The sequence below is a fragment of the Capra hircus genome, chromosome 8, assembly GCF_001704415.2.
Source record: "Capra hircus breed San Clemente chromosome 8, ASM170441v1, whole genome shotgun sequence".
Classification (NCBI taxonomy): Eukaryota; Metazoa; Chordata; class Mammalia; order Artiodactyla; family Bovidae; genus Capra; species Capra hircus.
Genome location: NC_030815.1, coordinates 41,171,609 through 41,186,605, shown reverse-complemented (window position 1 = coordinate 41,186,605; position 14,997 = coordinate 41,171,609). Strand labels below are relative to the sequence as shown.

Below are 14,997 nucleotides of genomic sequence, written 5' to 3'. Positions count from 1 at the left end.
ATTTCTTCAAAAAAAAATTCTTTGTGTGTGTGTGGGGATTCTCAGGCAGATGGTAAAGAATCTGCCTGTAATGCAATTCGATCCCTGGGTCAGGAAGATCCCCTGGAGAAGGGAATGGCTACTCATTCCAGTATTCTTGCCTGGAGAATGCCATGGACGGAGGAGCCTGACAGGTTACAGTCCATGGAGTCGCAAAGAGTTGGAGACAGCTGAAAAACTTTCACTTCATTAAAAAAAATTTTTTTATATATTTTTTAACAACAAAAATATTTTGTATTGGAGTATAGCTGATTAACAATGCCGTGATAGTTTCAGGTGAACAGTCAAGGGGCTCAGTCCTAAAGGGAATCAGTTCTGAATATTCATTGGAAGGACTGATGCTGACACTGAAACTCCAACACTTTGGCCACCTGATGCAAAGAACTGACTCACTGGAAAAGACCCTGATGCTGGGAAAGATTGAAGGCGGGAGGAGAAGGGGACAACAGAGGATGAGATGGTTGGATGGCATCACCCACTCAATGGACATGAGTTTGAGAAAGCTCATGGCTTTTAATTTCATGGCCTTAGAGAAATGCAAATCGAAACTACAATGAGATATCACGTCATTCCAGTCAGAATGGTTACCATCAAAAAAACCCCACAAACAACAAATGCTGGAGAGAGCATGGAGCGAAGAGAACTCTCTTGCACTGTTGGGAAGAGTGTAAATTGATATAGCCACTATAGAGAACAGTACGGTTCCTTAAAAAACTAAAGTCAGAGCTATTATATGACCTGCAATCCCACTCCTGGGCACATATCCAGAGAAAAACACCGTGCGAAAAGATACATGCACCCCAGCGTTCACTGCAGCACTTTTTACAATAGCCAAGACATGGAGACAACCTAGAGGAGTGGATAGAGAAGATGCGCTATATATATACACACAATGGAATAACACTCAGCCTTTAATACTTCTTTTTTAAAGACACAAACTTCATCATTTCAGCCTACAGTAAAGAGAGAAGACACACGTGAAGGGTTTTATTATTCCACAGCAAGCATGTTTTGAGTGCGAACTATGTGCCTGGGTCTGTTCTAAGGCTTCAGAGATATAGCAGTGAGCTGGGATCACACTTATCACTGAGGAACAGAAAGACAGTTTTTGAAATTCCCACTGGAATTAAATCACAACGCAGAACACTCTAAACTCGACTCAACATCTTAGAAGTTAGGGTCGGAAGGAACCTCAGCAGTCTGCAGACTTGCAGCTGCCTCAGGATCTATTCCCTACACTTATTAAAACTGGTGACTTAATACGAGCTGCAGAAAAGAGCAGTGATCCCCCCACCCCCATAGTTATAAGCAAAGTGTGGTGGGCGTGTACATACATTCTCTGGGGCCAAGTTCTAAAGGTTTCCTTGAATTCTCAAAACTTCTAAGATCCCACAAAGATCAGAAGCATTTCCTTCATACTCCTCGACTCAAGGAAGCCAGGCGACTGGCACTTGCGCGTCTTCAGTAAAGTCGCCTCTGGAACCGAAACTGGGGCCGTTAGACTCTGCACAACCGGCTCAGTCCTTCCAACTCAGAACTTCGCCCCCAAGAAAGCTTCAGACCGGGAGGTGGTGGCCCACTGCCTTCGAAAGGCAGCGAGGCATGGAAGGAGAGAGACAAAGGTTCCCAGCGAGGAAATCACGCGCCTCACTTCTGACATCTACAAGTTACGGCCAAGACTAGTTCGCAGAGCCCGCCTGCCCAGAGAGCCAAAGTTTCTCTGATCGCAATTAAGACCCAACTGGAAGCACGTGGGCCTTTGGGGAACTGGCGCGATAGCCCGGCAGTCCCGCAAGCCAAGCCTTCGTGGGCAGGGGGTGCACACCCTCTCAGGACCAGGAGACGCGACCCCGGGCCTGAGCGCACCCCGCAGCCCTCGGCCCCACCCCACGCGCGCCGGCCCAGGGCCGCCCCTTCGGAGCCCTTCGGACTCGCCAGCAGCTCACCGTCGGTCACCGTCGCATCCGCCTCCTCCCCCGCCGGGTGCACCTCCAGCCGCAGAGAGCTCGGATAGGGGAGCGAGAGCGGCCCCGCGGCGTAGAGCTGCTCCTCGGTGACGAAGCAGAGCTGCACGCGGGAGTGCCGGCGAGCCAGGATCCGGGCGGGCGCCGGAGCCGCCGCCACGGTGCGAGCGCCTCCGCCTCGAGCCGCGCCGCCCGGCGCTCCCAAAACCCAGCCAGGCGAAGGGGCGGGGCTTGGAAGCGCCGGCCGCGGCCTCACCTCCGCCGCGGGTTCGCGCGCCCACCTGGGGCGCATCCCCCCCCGCCCCACTCCACCCGGGGCCCGGCCGCCGCTGGCACGCGGGGACCCCCGGCACACAGGGCCGCGCTGTCGATGAGTAGGAGGGTGCAGGCGCCCCGCGGGGCCGCGGCTCCGAGCGCACAAGTTTAGAGAGCGCGCGAGGCACCCGGAGCTGGCTGGGGAACGGTGACACCTGCTGTCCACCGGGACCCGCTGGGCGTCGGTTTGGAACCTGCCTTGGCCCGCGCTTTGCTGGGTGGGCACTCGCTCTTCTGAGGAGGTTCTGGGGCTCCCTGGCACCCGCGTTGGAACACACGTCTCAAGTCCTGAGCTCTTTCCTCATGGGCAATTCCCTACAGTAGCATGGCCGGGGGCGGGGTGGGGGGCTGCTCTAAGGGAGAAGTCCGAGGACACTCCTGCGACCCGACCGGCTGGCCCAAATGACCACGTGCATCTCCCGTCACCTAACTAGGAGTTGAAAACACACTGGCTGCTGGATGGTGAAACATTTCTCTAGACGTGAGTCGGGAGGGCCAGGGAGTCTCATCCCCAAGTTGACGCCTGCCTCCACCAGCCACCTAACCTACCCAGTTAGCTCTGGCGTCAACGGATGGGGCATCCAAACCCAATTACAGGTTGTCTTCTCCAAAGAAAAATCGGTCTTCTTCTGCTGGCGGCTATGAAAAAGCGGCAGTCCTTCCGACGGGAGTCTCCCTCAGTCACAGACTCACTTACCATAAAGGAAACTTTTCAAATTCTGCACCAATTTATGTATTTTAAATCTGTGATCTCCTGACAGAATGAACTGCAGGGAGGAAGCAAGGATTGTAAAGCCATGTAGATTCCTTGAAGACAATATCCTTAACCAAGCAGGCTGACTTGACAAGAATGAGCTTCCCTGGAGGTTCTGGGGTTTGTAACTTCAGAATTTCCAACTGGATTGGACCCAGCCAGGCCTTATGGAATCCCTGGTCTCATCTATTTCCCAACTACCACTCCACCTCCCACTTGGTCCTAAGTTCCTGCCATGGCCTCTTTGACTGCCTGGCTCATCCCCTCCCAGGGCTTTTTCTCCCCTTTGGCTGTCTGTTGTCTCTCTCTTTCATCTAAGTACCCTGCTCTTCCTTCTTATGGCTTTGATTTGTGCCCTGGAAGTCCCTGGGACTCAGAAATTCTTTAAAAAGTTGGCGCTGTCTCGAGTTTCTGGGGTGAAGACCACTGAACACTTGGATTCTGCACACCCCACCCCTCCCTGTATCATTCTGCCTCTCCTGCTTCCAGCCTCCTCTAAACATTCTCCTGCCTTCCTCATTTCTTTTTGCCTTCTCAAGCCCTGCCTTGATGGCACTATTTTCGTGCTACCCAAAACCCTCCCAAGTAGTGCTTGGACCTCTTTATCCTTCTGTCAAAAAAGCTTGTTCAGCCTTCAGATGCTTTCAGTTGTTAAGTTGGATTCATGCTAAAATGTGAATGACAGATGAAAATGACTCATAAAGCATCTCTACAAGGACAATATAAAGAACTTAGAATTTCCACCATACTCTCAAGAAACCAAGAGTTCTCTGTTCCTTAAACCAAACAAGCAAACATAAAACACATTGGCAGTATTTCCCCCACATTAATGTGGGGCGCAAAAACCCAGCCTCAGCTAACTGCAGAAAAAAGTCAAAATTTGATTCACCACAAAGCTAGGAAATCTAAGCTTTGGTCATGACTAAATTTAGGGAATTCATGGATCAGGCGGTCTCGTCTCATCTTACGTAGAGGCCTTAGTCACATGCTGGAAGTTGTCACTGATTTACAACCTTTCGGCAAAGGCAAGGCCACTTATCCTCTAACTCCAAGTCAAGTTGAGCCATCTGAAAATGACTGATTTGCTGTGAGGTCTACCCAACTTGGAGAAGGCAATGGCACCCCACTCTAGTACTTTCGCCTAGAAAATCCCATGAACGGAGGAGCCTGGTAGGCTGCAGTCCATGCGGTCGCGAAGAGTCGGACATGACTGAGCAACTTCACTTTCACTTTTCACTCTCATGCATTGGAGAAGGAAATGGCAACCCACTCCAGTGTTCTTGCCTGGAGAATCCCAGGGACGGGGGAGCCTGGTGGGCTGCTGTCTGTGGGATTGCACAGAGTCGGACACCACTGAGGCGACTTAGCAGCAGCAGCAGGAGCAGCTACCCAACTTGGCTCCCGGAGTAGGAAGAGTGGAAGCCTTACCAAATCTGCATCATCTGAATGACTGCTGAGCCAAAAACCAAAGGGAGGAGGTCGCTGGGATGATAAAGCAAGTTATAATCATGACATGTCACACTGAGGGCTTACCACATGCCGGCACTGTTCTAACTACATCACAGACATCCCACTATCCTGTGAGAGTGGAATTAGACTATTATGACCCTTGTTTTGATGAATGAGGAAACTAGGCACAAAGAGTGACCAATTTGCCCAAAGTCATAACTGAGAGGGGCAAACTACAACAGTTCAGACACAAAAATAAGTCCATGAATGCCCTTACTACCATTTTTTCAAAGTTAGAAGCTAGTAGACTAATTTCCTGGTATTCCAAATAGAACTCGGAACCTTAAGAGTCCCCAGAATTGTGAGCACATTATTTAAACGGGTCCCATTTTCTTTCCGCTCGTGCCCCCCTCCCACCCATGCAGATGGTAAGAATCGCTTAGACTTCCCCTCCACGGGTGTTTCACATTCCAATAGTCTTGCTGATATTTATACTTGAACAGGTTTCACCCTGGAGCACGTGCTAAGCAGAAAGTTCCATGAATCATTTTTCTTCTGTCTTAAGTGTAGTGTGGATTTGCTCACATCATCTATTCGATCCACCAGTGAATCTGACTTTTTATCTTTAGATTATCCCTAATTTCTGTTTCCCAGCAGCCATCACCCTCTTCCTCATCTTCCTTTCTGTCATCAGCACTTTCTTTTCAGGGCCACCAAACTTTAAAAAAACATCAATATAGGATAGTTAAGAAGGAAAGAGGAGCTCCCCTGCAATGGAATACTGATTGGGAGCAATTGGAGAGACTTCTCCACTAGATTCCTGTATCTGCTTTGCCAGCCTTGGTGTGTGCCAGGGAGAGGCTTTTTTTCGAGCAATTGGCAGAGACATAATGGAGGTCTGAGGGTCCAACTGGGGGAACTAAACCCATGCTCCAGATTCTTCCTCCTTCGTATCCTCCAGGAAGAATAAGTTCTCTCAGATGTGAGGGAGGGCCCCTGGTACCTGAGAGCCTTAACAGACCCCTGCCCACCATGTCCAGCTCCAGACTGACTCTGTTATCAGTGCAGCATCAAAAGCACTGTCTTTGTTTATGTGTGTGATCTGTGTCCAAAGCTTTGAGAGATTCTTTCTACCCTTTTCTTTATCCAGATAACACACAGAAAAGGACCTCTGGCCAACTGCATTTGCAGATGCCTGTGGCTGCAAGCTCAGCTCAGCTTTGGACTCCAAAGAGACATCATCAGACCAGTGCTGAGCTGAGACAGAGAAAGGGGTCCACTTTGTCTATCTCCTGCCTTCCGTAGGGTGCAGCCCAATCTGCTAATGAACTGCAACTCAATTGCCTGAAGTCTAGACCAGTCTCGTCAACTCCCAACAAGCTCTTTCCTTCATATCCTCAATAGAGAAGCTCAGATGAGAGTCCCTGATACACTGATTTCAAAGTACATTATCCTCAGCTACACAGTGACCACATTACTTATCATATTGTTCCGAACGACAACAACAAAAATCTGCACATCATGAAGAAACTGTGATGTCACTCACAAGTCTACCTCCGATAATTCTGTGGCCACCCCCGGGACACGATTCTAACTCCAGTAACTCAGATGCAGGTAGAGGTACTTATAAGAAAAGGGGGGAATTAACCTTGGGATAACCCCTCCCCACCCCCCCACCCCCACCATGGTGAGGTTTCCTGAGAAAGATGTATGGGAATGGCCAAAGGTAGAAGCAGCAGCAGGGAGAGGTGGACCTGAGATGAGGGAAGCAAGGTTAGGGCTTGGGAACATCGTAGGAGAGGTTTCATGTCCCTTAGCTCACAAAGGAAGTCCCACTTCCTACGCAGTTTTCTCGTCTTGGGCTGTAAGCTTTCAGCACCCCATCTCAGGGCTTCAGTTTGTCAACTTTGCCTCTGCAGCTGAGTGTGATGGTGGGCTGACCTCAGGGTAAGAGAAATAAATGTGCCAGTGGCATGGGGAGGAAGCATTTATCTAGAAGACTGTATCCAGGATTGCAGACCGTTACTAGCAGGAAGTGAATGGGACCCCACAGGGCTGGGAGTGAAAGGAAGGAGCAAGACCTGCTGAGGAATACGCCAGAAGACTGGAGCCCGGCAGATTTGGAGTCTAATCCCAGTCCCATTCCTTCTTAACTGAGTAGCTCTGGCAAATTATTCAGATGCTTTGAATTTATGGAAGCCTTTACAGTAAACTCACAATGCCCCTATAAGCTTATTGTGAAAATTAAATGACACGGTACAGCACTGAATATATATAGCAGCTATTCCCTGGTGGTTGGAATGCAGAAACTGCCTGCAATGCAGGAGATGCAGATTCGATCTATGGATCAGGAAGATCCCCTGGAGGAGGGCATGACAACCCACTCCAGCATCCTTGCCTGGGAAATCCCATTGACAGAGGAGCCTGGCGGCTACAGTCCATGGAGTCACAAAGAGTCAGACATGACTTAGCACACGGCACACAGCATTAGTATTATTAATTCATGCCAGAAAAGATGGAAAAGTGAAAAGAGAAGCTTAAATAAATCATATTCCCTCACCTGAATGCAAGTACTGGAACTATGTTAGAAGAGCTATTTCTTACGCTACTTTTTTCTGTTAGCTAGCTAATCATGGCATTAAGTCAATTTTTTTATTGAAAGAAAAAAAAGTGTGAATACCCACAAGTCAGAGAGATGTATGTATATAGGATTGACTCCATTTTTCTCGGATAAGAAAGACTTACTACACAAGCATATGAGTGTCAGCTTTTACTTACTTTTGCTTTTGTTGTTCTGTCATTTATTTATGGCTGTGATTTATATTGTACTCATGCCCAGAGGCACATTGGCATGTTTTGTAAACTACCAAATAAATAAACAGCAGCTATATTTCCAGATCCGTTTGTATGGAGGTGAAAGCAAACATGAAAATCGGAGAAAATAAGCTGAAAACTGGGATGATGGTTGGAGGGGCATTTTGAAAAACTAATGTGATTATTATTAATCTGCCAATCTACGCTTAAATCCAGGGTCAGACCCCACTGCAATTGTCAGTTACAAGGAAATTACTTCAGTGATCATCCACCTGGAGTTCTTCCCCAAGAGGAGATGTGTTTGTATGAGATCTACGCATGATTTCTCACGAGGTTCTTGTCTTGATCTCTGAGCAAGAAATATAAAACGGACATAGTAAGCTTACTGACCCACCTCTTATTCTCTCGGCAACCACCGTAAACCAGAATACACCTTGTTATCTGATTTATTAGAGAACACAGCAGGAAGAATAAAACAGATGCTATAAAAAATGCATCAGGATATATTTTATACCACATGCTTACCCTTTTCAGTTTCTCCGTAAATTACAAAAAGTTGCCTCACCAGTGAATCTTAATGCATCCTTCCAGCTCTACTATTTTCAGTATGTAGACTAGCTGATATTTATTCATTGATCTACGTGGATTCTCCTTTGTATCATATGGTTGCAGATTTACCTTTAGGCTAGTATTAGCACTCCTCCACATTCTGAAGGGTAATGCTGGTCAAATTTTATTATGCTTAAAAATCACCTGGAGAGATGGTTAAAATGCAGATTGCTGGGCCCAGTCCTCAGCGATTCAAATTTAACAGGCCTAGTGTGGTGCCCAGGAAATAATTCTATTTCTAACAAGATCTCAGGGGATGGCAATGCTGCTGGGTTGCCACCAGTGGACCAAACATTAACTCTGTTCTAACCTTGGGAGCACTTGCATCCCAAGTTAGGCTGAATGTTAAACTGTGCAGCCGCTAATCCAGAAAACCGAAGAACTGCATAGAGATGATGAAGGAGAATTATATTGTTCAGTTACACGTGTGTATTTGCTGGAGGGCTTCCCAGATGGCTCAGTGGTAAAGAATTGGCCAGCCAGCAGGAGACGCAGGTTCGATTCCTGGGTCAGGAAGATCCCCTGGAGAAGGAAATGGCAACCCACTCCAGTATTCTTGTCTGGAAAATCCCATGACAGGGGAGCCTGGCGGGCTACAGTCTATAGAGTTGCGAAAGGTTCGGACATGATTTAGCAACTAAACAACAACAAAGTATTTGTCAGGAGCTGGTTTTGTCACAAACACTTTGACCTATTTTCCTATAAGTTCAAAGCTGTCATAGCTTATCTTCTCAGGGGGTGCACTGACACACAATTTCCAGAAGGGACAAATGAAGAATGGGATTATTTGAAAGAGCTCCACCTTCACGCTTGTACACCACCCAATCAGCACTTCCCTTTCATTCTCACTCCCACGAGCATCCCACAGCGCGTGAAGCACTTTAACCTCTTCCAGGTTTCCCCTTCCGCATCTGCAAAGTGAGAAGAGGAGTGCCAGGATCAAAGACTCGACGTGAAGATTAAAAGAATAATGCACAGGAAAGCAAAACACTGCCCAGAGAATACACCCCGGAGTTTCCCATTCTCTCAGGGCACCTCACTCCTTTCCTTCAGCATGCTCATTGGAGATTATAACTCTCCATGTGGCAGGTGGGGAGGTATGACTTAATTAACCTCTCTCTCACACACACAATACTATCATAAACCCCATGAGTATCCGTTTTGCTCGCTGTTGAATACACACCCTTAACCCGGTTCCTACTTTTTAGCAGGCCATCAGAAAAGACAGTATTTGGCCTGTGGTAAAAACAGTGTCAATTTTAAAATGGATACACATAAACTATTAGGTGCAATAAAAATGAGCAATTTAGAGAAGGAAGGCATTCTTAACAATCAAGAATCTGACTATGCCACTTGGATTGGCTGCAAAGCCAGCAAAAGCCTCTGTGTTGTGGTCCCTCAGGGGACCACTGAGATTGCTAGCTGCGACTGCAAAGCCAAGACGGACAACTGTGGTGTCTAAAAGTTGGGTTATTAGCTCCCAGGAAAAAATTAAAAGGTTGAGCTACTGATCTCTTGGGTCCTTCTTTTTTGTTTAAGAATCTACTTTGTCTTTCATTTCTTCAAATGTATTGCCTGTTCTTTCTGAGTTCATAATGGAAAATTAAAGTCAGGATAAGTGAAGAATCTTAGAATTTACAAACACAATGCAGATTTGAAGCTCAGTAGTTGCCATATGTCTGCCAGATTTGTCAAATTTACAATGATGGTGAGGGTGGGGCTCAGTTAGATTGCCAAGAACACTGACACACACTAAGCACATAAATTTTTACCTTTCAAGGATCCAAATTAATTTTTGGTATGAGGACATTTATTAGTATGACAGCTTTACTGTACAAGTTAAAAATAGAATTTCTTAAAAGTACAAAGACACTATATCACTGAGCTCACACTGTTAAGTGTGTTTCCCTGGAAGGAGAAACAAACAGCTTGGTCCTGAGACAGAAGTTGCACAAGGAGTCAACATATACAAGCTAATTGCAGATAAAGATAAATCTTAAAACACTTTTTATATATACATAAAGGTAAAGTAGGCCATTTTAAAAGCTTTCCTAAGCTTTGGGGCTTTCCTGATAGCCAGTTTGTGAAGAATTCACCTGCAATGGAAGAGACCCTGGTTCGGCTCTTGGGTTGGGAAGATCTGCTGGAGAAGGGATAGACTACCCACTCCAGTATTCTTAGGCTTCCTTGTGACTCAGCTGGTAAAGAATCCACATGCAACGGGGAAGACCTGGGTTCTACCCCTGGGTTGGGAAGATCCCCTGGAGAAGGGAAAGGTTACCCACTCCAGTATTCTGGCCTGGAGAATTCCATAGACTGTATAGTTCATAGGGTTGCAGAGAGATGGACGCAACTGAGCGACTTTCACTTTCCTAAGCTTTGCAATCAGAACTAAACCTGCAGTGCTTGTGCATTAGTTTGAAAAGTTTTCAAAATGAATTCGAAGCCTCTATAGTTTTGCATTAAGTCTTTTCTCTTTATGCCACTAATTTTTACACTTTGGAAATCATGTCACTCTCAAGAAACGGATTCCCAGTACCTGCTGAAGAGATGCTATTTTCAAATGTTCCTATATTTGGTTTTCAGCTTATTATGGTGCAGAGACAGGGTTCCTAGTCAAAAGATGTGTGCGTCCATCTCAGCCACACAAGCTGGTACCTTCTTTACCTCTCTGTGCCACAAACATCTCCATTTATAAGAGAAGGATAACAACTAAACTAATCTCAGAGTAATGGCCAGGACGGGCCTCTTAATTCTCACTTATTTGGGCTAATGTAAACTTTGTTTCCATTCCCCAAACAGGAACAATTCTGCAGTGGAAGGTACAGCAAAGGGGAATAATGCATGCGAAAGTGCTTAGTAAGACGAAGAAGCACACAAATAATTTTATTAACATTACTTTAAATAACTTCCCCAGTAAGGGAAGAACCTAGCTGCCGGCCACAGACAGAAACAGCCCCAAATGGTTACCTAGGAGCCAAGCCTCCCACAGGTTTACTGCACTCACACATCTCTGGGTCTTTCAGAGTGGGCAGCGCTCAGCACTTTGCGTCGACATTCAGCGATACCTGCCAATTATCTTCCCCAGAGACGTGCTAAGAGGGGCTGTGCTCTGGAGCACCTGCAATCTCTGCTCTTTAAAAATAGAAAACCACTTAAACTTGTGGAGGCTTAACACAAGTGGGGGCAGAGAACCACCTCAACCCTAGTACACGCAAAGGATTTTTCTCCTCCTTTGTACCTGAAAAGATTGTTTTTTTCAAATAATGTCTTTTTCTGAAAATCAGAAATGAAACAAGACAAATAAGATCTTGTTCTTGTTTGTCAAATAAGATCAATAAGACATTTACTGGTAAACTATAAAGAAAACTTAATTCTCACTACTTTCCTAGTTCTTTAGGCATATCACTACAATTGAGAGAAATTATCAGCCTTGAGGATAATTTTCAAAGATCATTTGGTCCTCATGGTATAAACCACCAATTCTCTCTCACACACAGAAAATACAAATTATATATATATATGTATGTAAGTATGTATAGGATCAGATGTATATACATGCATAGGATCAGATATTCAAGTTCAGTTTGGAAAATGTGAAGTAAAAATCTTTAAATCTTTTTTCACGTTCTAGAATCACAAAATATCTTTAAAACTCTACTGAGTATGAGGTAGAGAAATAAGCATCCTGTTCATTGATGCTGCTGCTGTTGCTGCTGCTAAGTTGCTTCAGTCATGTCCGACTCTGTGCGCCCCATGGACTGCAGCCTACCAGGCTCCTCTGTCCATGGGATTTGCCAGGCAAGAGTACTGGAGTGGGTTGCCATTGCCTTCTCCAGTTCGTTGGTGAGGGCTATGTAAACTGGCAAACCTCTCTAGAGGACAGTATACATCAAATTTCAAAATACCTATCTCTTCATACTCAACATTCCCACTTCTAAAAATGGACTGGAAATGGACTGGAGTCAAAGCTTATGAGGCACACAAATTTTATGATGAAAATGTAAAACTTATAAACGTACTCAGAAATTCCTTCAATCTGCCTCAAAGTACAGCATATTGTATAGAGTCATAATAGAGTCTACATGTGAGAAATATATAAATGTGTAGAGGTCAATGTATAAAATATAATTTTACAGTATTTCTAGCAACAAAGGATGATGAGACTTTCCCTCATTCAATACTGGAAATTAAAAGACAAAGCTTAAATTATTGATGATTATAGAAAAGGAGGGGTATGCTAAGGCACGGGTTTCCCCAGTGGCTCAGCAGGTAAAGAATCTGCCTGCAATGAAGAAGACACAAGAGATGCAAGTTTGATTCCTGGGTCAGGAAGGTCCCCTGGAAGAGAAAAATAGCAACCCTCTCCAGTATTCTTGCCTAGACGGGCTGCAGTTCAAAGGGATGCAAAGAGTCAGACATGACTGAAGGACTAAGCAACCGTGCTCAGGCACATTGTCTCTGCATAGAAAGGATTGTTGAGTTCACAAGGTTTAGTTTGATTTGGTTTGGTTTTGAAAGCATGGAGTTAAGGGGTTGCACATTTTCAGAGGTATAGGTAGGCTAACATCATATGTAGAAGCCTGGTTACCTGGGTGAAGCTGTTGGTTGGTTGCTTGGTTGTATTTGAGGTGTATTTATTGGCATGGGTCTCTGGTTGACTGGCTTTCTGTAGCCAAGGTTGACACTGATTGGCTGGTAAAAGTGTGTTCAAGTTGTTGATCCGTTGGTTTATAAGGAGTTCTGGTGGCTACTTGTTATCGTGGCTATGAAACAATATATCTTTTCCAAAACGTGTGGAAATATATTTGATCTTATTGTTGAGTTACCCAAATGTCTTTTGAGGCAACTGCACTTTATAATCAGAAAAACAGACAAGGAAATTCACTGCTGAAAGAGACTGAAAACAACTTATATAAATTAGGTTTTTAAATCAGTCTGGCACATTTGTATGAGAGAATACAGTTTTTATAAGGAAGGAAACTAGATGTGTTGATATGGAACAATCTCCATGATGTGGTGGTCAGTGAAAAACGTCAGGTGTGGAGTAAGTTCTTATCTATACGTAGAACTCTCTGGAAGGATCAAAAAAGACTGATAAAGGTATTTACCTCATAAAAGAGAAATGGAGAGTCCTTGGGAGGGAACAGTGGAGGAAAACCTTTCATTAGAAAATCAGTGTTCAAACTCCAGTCATCTTGGACTCTAAATTCCATTCTCTTTCCACACAGCCCCACCAACTCATCTTTGACGTGATTTTTCAGGTTGGTGCTCCAGCTGGCTTTGAGTAAGAGCTCCCCTGACATACTCCATAAAATGGTCTTTAAAAACTTACAACACCAGCAGCCAAAATCCCTCTCTTCTTACTCATCCTCATTTGCTAATGTTGACTATATTCTGGAGGTTTGGCAAACTTGGAGTGAGCACCCTTCCTAAGAAGGGATTACCCTGAGGCAGGACTGTCCTGCCCAGAGATCTCCCGATCTGGGGGCCCTCGCTGCTCCACACCCCCAGTGACTCCCTACTCACCCTGCGGAATGCTCACGGGGTTTGCCTTCTCCATAAACGAGAAGCCTGCTCTTTCCTCCTTCCCTGTTTAGTCAGCGCAGGGTTGACACATCTGAAACACCTGCTGGGGTGTCTTTCCACCGCCTCCAGAAGCAGTGCCTCGGGGGCCCGTGAAGTACTTTCCCCAACCTTCTCTCAAATCTTTCCAGCCTCTCGCATGCGGCTGAGAGGCTCAGGACTGAACATGGCCAGCCGGGCATGGTCTCTAGAGGACTCCGCATCACTTGCTACAATGGTGAGGGGAGAACTCATTAATGCAAAATGCACCGGAGCAGGAGCGCAGTCCTGTCAGAACGCCCGGGACTCCCGGAGCTGCTGGAGGCGGCACTGGGCGAGGTGCCTGGGGAGCCAGGAGGGGAGGCGAACGGTGGGCAGAGCCTAGGGACAAGACAGGAGGCACACCTTCAGATGGTGGAGGTGCTTCGGAACAAAGTCTCCACATGGCTGTAGGATTTTCTTCTTGGGCAGGGGCTATGTCAATTAGGCAGGTGGATTCTTGTATTTTAATCTAACTTTCAACCAGTCCACAGGCTTCTCTTTGGAGCCCACACAGGGAGAGGTTGCTTGAGGTGTCTGGTGTCTCTCATAGAGACCTGAATCCTACTGGATTAGAGCTCCGCCCTAATGGCTTCATTAAATCTTAATCACTTTCTTTACAGGCCCCATTGCCAAATACAGCCACACCTGGGGTTTTGGGCTTCAGCTGATCATTCTGGGAAGGGCACACGCATTCAGTCCAGACGAGGTGGATGTCCCCCACCACTGTCATACTTGAGTCAAACCTGAGTCTACATACAGTTCTCAACCAGAGAGACAGGTCTATTCCCCACAGACCTTCAGCACCTGGGAATCTGCTGGACACTGAATACGGGTTCAGGGCATCGGAGCACCATGGTTAAGAACTCTGGTTCTGAACTAACAGCAAGCAGCCGGCACCTCTTGTCTGCTGCCTTGGGAACGCGACTGCGAGTCAGGGTTCCACGGCGACAGGCACGCGGCAGCACGCAGGGCACTAGGCTTTCTGTGGCAGCCCTGGGGTGGCCTCGGGTAATGAACAGCCTCTTGCGGAAAAGCAGCAGGACCCTCCAGGGCCCTCCCCAGGACAAAAGACTTTCCATGTCCCCTGTTTCTTGTTTGTAGGAAAAAGGCTTCAGCCAGACCTTCCCTGAGTTCCAAAGGGGAGATTCAAACAGTTAGGGATAAGGGAACTGAGTGAATGTAGAAAAAAGAAAAAGCAGTCACGGCACAACAGTGCTACAACAAAGACGGGCCCCAGCCTCCTCAAGGGACACACACAACAATCTGGAATATATCTCTGAGCGCTTCTACAGACACTAAGGTTCCCACTCGGCTAAAGATGGTAACTTCAGGCTGAGCACAAACATACAGACACTAGACTGGTTGGAACCAGGCTGACGACTGAGATTCCTGAAACACCATCCTGTTATCTCACCACACATCCCGCAGCCTCTCACCCCCACCCCT

The 14,997-nt window shown here is 46.4% G+C and overlaps 1 protein-coding gene across 1 annotated transcript in view; it reads right to left on the bottom strand.

Moving 5' to 3' along the window:
- LOC102176958 (histone-arginine methyltransferase CARM1-like) overlaps window positions 1–2,734 on the bottom strand; it is a 262,751-nt gene extending 260,017 nt beyond the window's left edge. Inside the window, 2 exon segments of the mRNA XM_018052765.1 lie at window positions 1,791–2,573; window positions 2,713–2,734. Coding sequence (XP_017908254.1) covers window positions 1,791–2,573; window positions 2,713–2,734 — 805 coding nt within the window.